This window comes from Lipotes vexillifer, unplaced genomic scaffold, assembly GCF_000442215.2.
Source record: "Lipotes vexillifer unplaced genomic scaffold, Lipotes_vexillifer_v1.1 scaffold602, whole genome shotgun sequence".
In the NCBI taxonomy this organism is placed as follows: domain Eukaryota; kingdom Metazoa; phylum Chordata; class Mammalia; order Artiodactyla; family Lipotidae; genus Lipotes; species Lipotes vexillifer.
In genome coordinates this window covers 1,152,487-1,162,502 of record NW_006790307.1, presented here as the reverse complement: position 1 = coordinate 1,162,502, position 10,016 = coordinate 1,152,487, and the positions used below count along the sequence as shown (strand labels likewise).

Below are 10,016 nucleotides of genomic sequence, written 5' to 3'. Positions count from 1 at the left end.
TTTCCCTCTAAACATGCTTAAGGTGTTCCCATCCTAAAATGTTATAAAACAAAGAAAAAATATGACCTTACCCTCGACTATGTCTCATTGGATACTGTCTGGTCTATTTCTTCCCCCCAGTCCAGACTTCTCAAAAAAATAGTACATGGATAGTTAACGAGTTAAGGAATTATTGTGAGTTTTTGGTCTTTTTTTTTTTAGGCATGAAAATGGTATTGTGGTTATATTTGCTTCACAGTGGTTCAGTGGTGGGTACCGTAAAGGTGGGTGGGAAGATGGGTGACACCAGGTTGGCCATGACTTGATAGTTGAAAGTGGGTGATGGCTAAGTGAGGTTCCTTATAGTTTGTCCTCTACTTCTGTATATGTTTGAATTTTTCCATTATAAAATTATTTTGAAAATAGTTTTCGTTGGCAATCTTGATCTCCTTGCCTCCCAATTTAGCTTCTGCTCAGCACTCTCACTTAAGTCTCCAATGACCTTAAAATGCAAACTCCTATGGTGTTTTACAGACTTTATGTTGAAACTTCCACCCTCGGTCTCTATGACAGGGCATTCTCTGGGTTATTCTCCTGCACCTGTAGTGATCGTTCCTGCTCTCTCAAGGACTCCTTTTCCTCTGACCACCCTTTAAGTGACAGTGTTCTACCCTTTGTGTTCTGTCCTTCTCACTTGACACGGTTCCTGGGTGCTCCCACCCACTCTTTTTTTTTTTGCGGTACGCGGGCCTCTCACTGTTGTGGCCTCTCCCGTTGCGGACGGAGCACAGGCTCCAGACGCGCAGGCTCAGTGGCCACGGATCACGGGCCCAGCCGCTCTGCGGCATGTGGGATCTTCCCGCACCGGGGCACAAACCAGTGTCCCCTGCATCGGCAGCCGGACTCTCAACCACTGCGCCACCAGGGAAGCCTGCACCCACTCTTTAGGTTGTAACACACCCATGTACTGATAGCAGTCAAATGCATCCCCCTGCCTAGACTTTGTCTCTGTGCTCCCTGCCCTCTGGCCACCTCCATGTGAATTGCCCACAGATGCCTCAAATGCAACCCACGCAAAAGGAAGCTCATCATCTTTCCCTTTCAGCAGCTCCTCCTTGCTACTCTCTATCATCCTTGGTTCATTACCAACCATCCCATCATACTTCACTCCTTCTCCTCTCCCGAATCTGTCCCTTCTGCCATCTCCACTGTCCGCATCCCTGGAAGCGCCACCCTAGTCTGGCCCTTATCCTCTCCCGTCTAAGCTATACTAACAGCCTGCTCACTGGCTCTCTGGCTCTGGTCTTATCCCCAGGCATCCATCTTTCAGGCAGCTGCTAGGACAACCTGCCTAAAACACAAATGTGACCATGTCATTTAATAGCTTTGGAAAAAGGCTGAAACTCTTTACTCAGGCTGTAAAGTCCTCCATAATCCCCCCTTACCTCCCCCTCCAGATTCATTTCTTGGCTTTTCTTTGCATATCAAATTGTTACTCTAATAGAAACACAGAGTAGAAAGACAGTTGCCAGGGGCTAGGAGGTTGGGGGAAATAGGGAGAAAATAGGTAAAAAGGTACAAACTTTCAGCTATAAGATGAATAGTTTGAGAAACTAATTAAAACATCGTGATTATAGTTGATAACACTATTGCATAATTGGAATTTGCTAAAAGAGAACTTAAATGTTCTCACCAAAAAAAAAAAAAAGAAAGATAAATATGTAAGGTGATGGATGTGTTAATTAACTAGATGGGGGAATCCTTTCACAATGTATACATATATCAAATCACCACAATGTGTACTTTAATTATCTTATAATTTTATATGTCAACTATACCTCAAAAAAGCTGAAATTTTAAAAAATTGTCACTTTGAATACACTATCATTCCTTTCTGTCTTTGCTCATATGGCCTGGAATGTACCTTCTGCTGAATCCCCTACTCTTGTGTGCTAGCTCTAAATTCATTCTTAAAGATGCACATTAGACTCCCCAACTCTAAGGGCCTTCTTTGATTCACCAGACCCTGTGAAGTGTACCTTCACTGTGTTCCCATAAGACTCTCAGCATTTCTCTATTGCTGCATTTACCACATTGTATTGTGACTTGTCTCCTCATTATGTCTGTGAGCTTAAAAGGTGTGTTTTTTTATTTGTTTGTTTTGCCTGTCTGTAGCATCTGGCATAGAACCTACCATATACTAGGCCCTAAAAGAAAATATTGCCTGAATAAATGAATGAGTACGTTCCACGTGTGAAGATACAAGGAAAAAGGTGATAATTTAAATTTGCACTTGAGATAAAAATGAGAGGGGGGAATTACTTTATTTCAGTAATGTATATTTGGTAAATGTGTAGAAAATAGGGCAATATTTTGGCCATGTTCCTGAATATAGAGGACAAAGGAGTTGTCTCCAAGGAATTCCCTTTTTATATGGAAATGAGTAGTGTGCTGAATGTGAAAGAATGTAGGAGGCAGCGTAATTTCTCAGGTTGCCCTTGGATAGTACTTTTGCTCAGTTATTGAAGGGCATTGCCTCGATTTTGGAATTTCTGGGTCATGGGAATTGTGATTACAGACCTGAAACATTGATATGAATAGATGAGGCAAATCTGATTTCTGAATCAAATATGCTGGGAACATATGTCCTAAATAGAATAAGAAAAAACTCATCCAGGAAAGGAGTTTTTTTTTTTTTTTTTGCGGTACACAGGCCTCTCACTGTTGTGGCCTCTCCCGTTGCAAAGCACAGGCTCAGCGGCCGTGGCTCATGGGCCCAGCCGCTCCACAGCATGTGGGATCTTCCTGGATCGGGGCACGAACCCATGTCCCCTGCATCCGCAGGCGGACTCTCAACCACTGCGCCACCAGGGAAGCCCCAGGAAAGGATTTTTTATGTGCATCAAGCAGCAAACACTTAAATGTTTGCATCCATACCATGTTGACACCTAGTCTTCATCCTAATGCAAAGAACTCATTGGCTCAGTCATCATCAACCACCTGTGCTACAATAATCCTTACTTCTACCTTCCCTTTTCCCTGAGCCTCTTTCAGATTGTTTACTTGGTATTGATGTTGTATTTGAGTGAACAATTCAATGCTTAGGGAATTAGCTTTTAAGAATTTAGAGGACATCTATTGTTTCTGCCAGCCCAGCAAACCGTTCACCCTTCTCCTGGTAATAGCACCGTAATTTTTCTTAAGGTATCATTTACTCCGTATAGCTGGTTGGGGCTGACCACACTCCTTGGTCCAAAGATGGACGCACGAACCAACCTTAGCTAATCAAAATATTGTGTCTTCCTGTTGATAGTTATTGGTTCAGGAATGTGCATGTTAGCCAAGCCCAGCCAAACATAATAAATCCAGTACTTTAGTTTTAAGAGTTAGAAAGGAGATGTGCTCTTTCCACAGGATTTGCTGAGAAGACAGGTTGGACATCTGGAGCTGCTGGCTGCCATCTTGCCTTTCTGCTGTCAGGAGGGGAGAGCCTGCCTGAAACCTGAGCCAGTGGAGAGAAAAGTAGAACTGAGGGACAGGGAGGGCAATGCGGGTCTTGGTGACATATCTGAGCCTCTGGATCCAGTCACACCCAAAGCTAGACTACTTTCTGAATGTGACCCAAGAAACCCCTTGTTGCTTAAGTTAGTTTGAGTTGGTTTTCTGTCATAGGCAACCAGAAACATCTTGTCTAATAGCACAATCATTGAAAGAATCGACACTAATGGATCAAGGAAGGCTTTCCTGTGTATGCTGGCTTCCAAAAGCCTGAATTCCTGCAGTGACCTTTCCTGGACTGTGAGGCTCCCCTTTAGGGTCCTCATTCATGCAGAAAGTCAAGATCAAGTGAGCTTCTGCCTAGTTGTTTCTTTGATCAATTGGTTCTAGCAGAGTCCAGCTAAATGTCTCAGAAAAGCCTCCCCTAACAGACTCTGGCCTTTGCCTGTGCCTGGTCCATCCTGCTAGTAAATAGGCCATCTTAACTACAGGATTCTCTCTGACAACTGGTAACTTTTTGCTCCATTCTTTTTTTTTTTTTTAAAGTAGGTGATGAGTCTTTATTTATTGTTTAAAATCATAGACCTGTTTATTTTCACTAACATTTTGTGACTCTAGAACTAGAACATTTACTTCTTTTTTAAAAATTAATTAATTTATTTATTTTGGCTGCGTTGGGTCTTCATTGCAGTGCGCAGGCTTTTCATTGCAGTGGCTTCTCTTGTTGCAGAGCACGGGCTCTAGGCGCACAGGCTTCAGTAGTTGTGGCATGCAGGTTCAGGAGTTGTGGCTCACGGGCTCTAGAGCTCAGGCTCAGTAGTTGTGGCACACAGGCTTAGTTGCTCCATGGCATGTGGGATCTTTCCGGACCGGGGCTAGAACCCGTGTCCCCTACATTAGCAGGAGGATTCTTAACCACTGTGCCACCAGGAAAGTCCCTTTTGCTCTATTCTTAAACACCCTACCTCCTGGTTTCCTCTCAAGCATTTTATTTTCTTTCCCAAATTTCCAAGGTTAGTTTAATATGGAAAACAGCTTAGATTTGTTTAATCTTTCTGTGCCTCAGTTTGACATCCACAAATAAGAAATCTGTGCTAGTTGATAATAATGCTCTACATTTATATCTAGAGTGTTTTTATGCTTACCATCTAGTTTAATCTTCCCAGTAATCATTTGGGTTATATATTTTCTCCAGGGTCTTGTAAATTCCTAATGCTATGTTTCTGTACTTAGAAATAGGAGAAATACGTCTTTTAATTCTTTCTAAAGAACATGGACACTTGCAAAGGAATGTAAAATTATGATGACTAGGATGAATATGTAGATCAAGATAAAAATCTTGAGGACCAAAATAAATGATCGTTTTAACCATCATGCAAAAATAATTCAATGGATATTAGAAATGGAGAACAAGTGGTACTTGCAGTCCAAATAGAGTCATTACGATGATTCCCCGGCCCTATCAATGGTGCTGGTCTCTTTTCTTTTACAAGGCAGATCTTCAGATACTTTGCATTAATTAATGACAGGAGTGGAGGGGAAGTTTAAAGCTTACCCAGTGATCTAAAAACAAACTCACAGAAAAACCTCTCCTATTAATTTTCAAAATTGAGAAGGTTGCCAGATATCCATGAAACTGCCACTGCAGAATATATTGGGTTGGTCAAAAAGTTCCTTTGGTTTTTAAGTAAAAATAAAAGACACATTTTTCATTTTCACCAAGATCTTTATTGGACAACGTATTCACCCTTTTATTCCGCTACCTTCTGCCTTCTTTCACGTAACTTCATAATTCCATCTTCCCCAAACTTTTTATCTTTTTGAGCATAGAACTGTTCCGGGTGCCTTTTACAGTCTTCCAGGGAATTGAAATTTTTTCCATTAAGAGAATTTTGTAAAGACCAAAATAAATGGAAATCCGAAGGTGCAATGTCTGGTGAATACGGTGGATGAATCAGAACTTCCCAGCCCAGCTGTAACAGTTTTTGCCTGGTCATCAAAGAAACATGTGGTCTTACATTATCCTGATGGAAGATTATGCGTTTTCTGTTGACTAATTCCTGATGCTTTTTGTCGAGTGCCACTTTCAGTTGGTCTAACTGGGAGCAGTACTTGTTGGAATTAATCATTTGGTTTTCTGGAAGGAGCTCATAATAGAGGGCTCCCTCCCAATCCCACCAAATACACAGCGTCACCTTCTTTGGATGAAGACTGGCCTTTGGTGTGGTTGTTGGTGGTTCATTTCGCCTGCCCCACGATGTCTTCTGTTCCACATTATTGTACAGTATCCATTTTTCATCACCCGTCACAATTTGTTTTAAAAATGGAACATTTTCATTACATTTAAGTAGAGAATCGCACACGAAAATACGGTCAAGAGGTTTTATTCGCTTAACTTATGTGGGACCCAAACATCAAAGCGATTAACAACCAAGCTGGTGCAAATGATTTTCAACGCTTGGTTTGGATGTTTTGAGTATGTGGGCTATCTCCCCTGTGGTATAACATTGATTGTTCTCAGTTAGTGTCTCGATTTGATTGCTATCAACTTCAACTGGTTTACCCGACCGTGGAGCATTGTCCAGCGAGAAATCTCCAGCACGAAACTTTGCAAACCACTTTTGACATGTTTGATCGGTCACAGCACCTTCTCCATACACTGCACAAATCGTTTTTTGCGTTTCAGTTACGTTTTTGCCTTTCTTGAAATAATAAAGCATAATATGCCGAAAATGCTGCTTTTTTCCTCCCATCTTCAATATTAAAATGGCTACACAAAAATTCACCAATTTCGGCAAGTATTTTTTAAATGCACACTGATATGACAGCTGTCACAATACAACCTAACAAAATTGTTTTGAATGAGGGCTAAAGACAACTAAGCGCTACTAGAGCCGTCTTACGGAAAAAACCGAATGAACATTTTTGCCAACCCAATATTACAAAAGGCTGAGAAGTGCACAGCAGGAAATTGCTATTTGTGGAGACTGAGCAGTCTGCTGGGGTAGGGATGAGTACCTTGGTCTGGAGGAGGTCCTGGACAGGAGGGCCCAGGCTTAGCAGGCACCTAGAAGCCGAAGCAAGGAGTAGGCAACCTTCACCAAGCTGTGCTTTGAGGGCAGCAAGGTGAGCGTCCCAGCTCCTGCATCATCTCATTATTTGCCACAATTCCTGAGATTCCACTTTCAGTCATCTTTTTCTTTGGGTCTTGAAGAGGTTTCAGCCTCAGAGGTTCTTTTGGAGGAGCACCCCAAACCATTATTTTTGAGGATTAGGAGACATTGAGCTAAAAATAAAGCCTTATAGGGATAGGATTGAAGCTAGATATTCTCATACTACTATTAAAAACAAGACAACAGGCCCCAAATAGAGTCACTTATGTTAAGCCACATGTCACCAAATGGAGACATGGTTTCAGTTCTTCCAGAAATGGAATCTTAAACCAATCAATCAGGATTTGCCTGATCAGCACTACTTAGGTAGTCTGCCTTCTAGACCCCTGCCATCTCCTATAGGAAAGTGACCTTGTAATAACCAACCCAGTTTTTTGCCTGGTGTAACAGCCTTTTTCCTGCCCCCTTCTGCCTACACAAGTCTTTCACTTGTATGGCCCCTTGAAGCTCCTTTCTCTTTGCTAGATTGGATGCTGCCCAATTCATGAATTGTTGAACAAAGCAGTAAGATCTTTAAAATTTACTCAGTTGAATTTTGTTTTTTAACAGTAGAGAAAGAGGAGGGCTGAACTGTATGGGGGGAAGAAAAAGAAGGTCACAGGTGGCAACTTTAGACATGATCTCACTTCACAAATCTGCTTAGAACTGACCTCAGGGAAAAATGAACCATAGTTTTGCCAAAAAGTTATAAGAAAAACTCCGTAGATGTTTTTCCTTTTTCTGTAATTTTTTGGAGGGACTCTTTTTACTTTTCTAAATTTGTCCATACTCTTCTCTTTAAGTTACTTGGAAACTGTAGCACCTGCCTTCAGCAAATATACTTAAACTTCCCCCACATTCACACATTTCTCCAAAATCAGATACATTATCAGATTTAATAAAATTATTCAAGAACTGTGCATGATTTACTGCAGGCCTCAGCCCATTTATTTAAAGCTCATAGTACATAGGGACAGATTGTTATGTTAAAACAACTGAACAGACACTGGCTTGTATACTAAACAAGTCAGTTTGATCAAAATATAATCTTAGAGAACACTTTTGATAAAATTTATCTTAAGGCTTGCTTGTCTCAGAATAGTCTAACACAGTGCCTACACATGGTATATACTCAACAAATACTTGTTAAGATGCATTTCATTATGATAGTCATAATTAAATAATAAACAACTGTATAATTAAAATAGTAAACTACTCTTCAAGTTGGAAGGAAAGACAGAGGATAGTTTCACAACTACTGGAGAATTTGTTGTGGTATAAAAGCAAGGTACAATGCAAATTACCTCAAAACACACATACACACACACCATATTTAAATCAGAAACTACAGTCTCTTTAATTTCTTACTCTCTTGGACATATTAATTATGTCTGAAAATTTGAAAAGGCTACCATTGTAAGATATGAATAATTGAGAGTTCTCATGAAAGTAACTTCAGGACTACATCACAAAAAGATCAGAACAGTGACTTCTCTTCTAAATATTGATGATTTTTAAAAATGCGCTTACCCCATTTCAACTGTTGACCCCAGAAATGAGGGTATGCAGTAGTCAGCAGCTGCCAGTGTATACGGTGGCCGAGCAGCAGAATCGTCCCAGTAAATGTCCTTTTTCATCTTGGGTAAGCTCATGTGCATTTCATCCACGGCTAAAAGGGAGACCTAAAATCATCATTATAGTGTTAGAATAATTCAGATGTGAATTGTATTTATAAAGAAAGAATAAGTTTAGTGGGTGCTGGGGTTTGGAATGGGATAGAACACAGTGTGAATGAGTGAATATACAAATGTCTGTAGTTCATATTTGCTTCAACCAGTGCTGCTACAGAGAGTTATACATGTCGTTCACTGAATAAGAGCACTTGGCAATGGGGATAAGTGGAGCCATAAAACTGCCCAGACTAGATTCATCAAGCCGCATACCCCAGAGTGGAGTGCATCTTATCTGGAGGCAGGAGAGACACCTTTTTCTTCTTTGCTCAAAGTTTTCTAATTGTCTAGTGGCTCTCCTGACAGCAACCACATAATCCCAGATATTGCAGGGAGCCGAAGATTTCAATATCCCATTTCATTGATTCCATAAACATATTTATACTTGATATCATTTCTTATGTGCCCTGAATTTTTGTTTGTTTGTTTAGAAAAATATATCGAGAAGCCTATACTGTTTAGGGTTATAGTGGTCTTCTGCTTTTGACTTTGAGAAACTGATGCATGAATAAATTATTAATCCTCTGGAAATCTAATTTCTACAGAGTGAGTGGTGTAGGCATTACCCTTCTTCCTCAACAGGCTGACAATGTGTTAGAGGTCAATACAGAGGTCATGACCTGCCAGTTGACCTGTGAGCTGGACGAGAGTAATCGGAGACTCCTCTCCCCTGTCCTTGGAATGTACATTCTGCCCACTGTTCCCACAGTGAGAGCTGTTTCAAGGACACAACCTTGAGAGAGTAATGTGCTGTTGAGACCATCTGGACGGAATACATGACTGAACCCCAGTAAGGCCTCTATATCAAATTTTAGGATTCTGGCAGGTAGGTGTGGAGGTCTATTCATCTTGTATCCACTGAAGACAAGCCTCTTAATTAAGTTCCTAGCTTGTTAAACCTGCCACCTACCAATCTGGAGCGGTCTGCCTTTTTCTTTGGTCTCTCCTTGCCCTCTGTGTACTGGGGCCGGTTTGTGAACCAACAGCAAAATGTTTTAACCTGTGTAAGAACTGAGTAAGGGCTTGAAACAGATGAGCAAGTTGAAGCCCTTTTCTCAGCCTGTAGTTCTCAGGGAAGAGAATGGGTTGAGGAGAGTCTTGCCTAAAAGCAAAATTCTCTCATGCTGCGTCTTCATGAAAAATCTCTCTGAAATAATGCTTCAGGGTAAAGGCTCTGGGGTCCGTTTGGTGTGATTGAGGGAGATTTGAGACACAGGCTGGCATGACCCATGTTTCCAGTGTCCAGCTGCCGGACATCTGACTGCAGGGACCTACATGATGTGAGTTGGGAACTGTGTGGCTGCCACTTTATGTCATTGTTAATTTTTTTAGGTGGCAATAGGAAACAGATTAAAGAATGAATTAAAATATTGTTCTGTACTGAGATGGAAGTGGCTATGTAAAGTTAGTAAAGAAACCTACAAAGAAAACTGGCTTGAAATTGTATTTAAAAGGGACTAAATTGGGCTTCCCTGGTGGCGCAGTTGGTGAAAGTCTGCCTGCTGATGCAGGGGACATGGGTTCGTGCCCTGGTCCGGGAAGATCCCACATGCCGCAGAGCGGCTAGGCCCGTGAGCCATGGCCACTGAGCCTGCGCGTCCAGAGCCTGTGCTCCACAACGGGAGAGGCCACAACAGTGAGAGGCCCACGTAGCGCA

At 41.5% G+C, this 10,016-nt stretch overlaps 1 protein-coding gene across 2 annotated transcripts in view; it reads right to left on the bottom strand.

Annotated features, from left to right (window-relative positions):
• BEST3 (bestrophin 3) overlaps positions 1–10,016 on the bottom strand; it is a 52,200-nt gene that overhangs the window by 18,083 nt on the left and 24,101 nt on the right. For both annotated transcript variants that reach the window (XM_007463549.1, XM_007463548.1), the window contains one exon: positions 8,160–8,311. In XM_007463549.1, the coding sequence (XP_007463611.1) occupies positions 8,160–8,311 (152 nt within the window). The remainder of the gene's footprint in view (positions 1–8,159; positions 8,312–10,016) is intronic.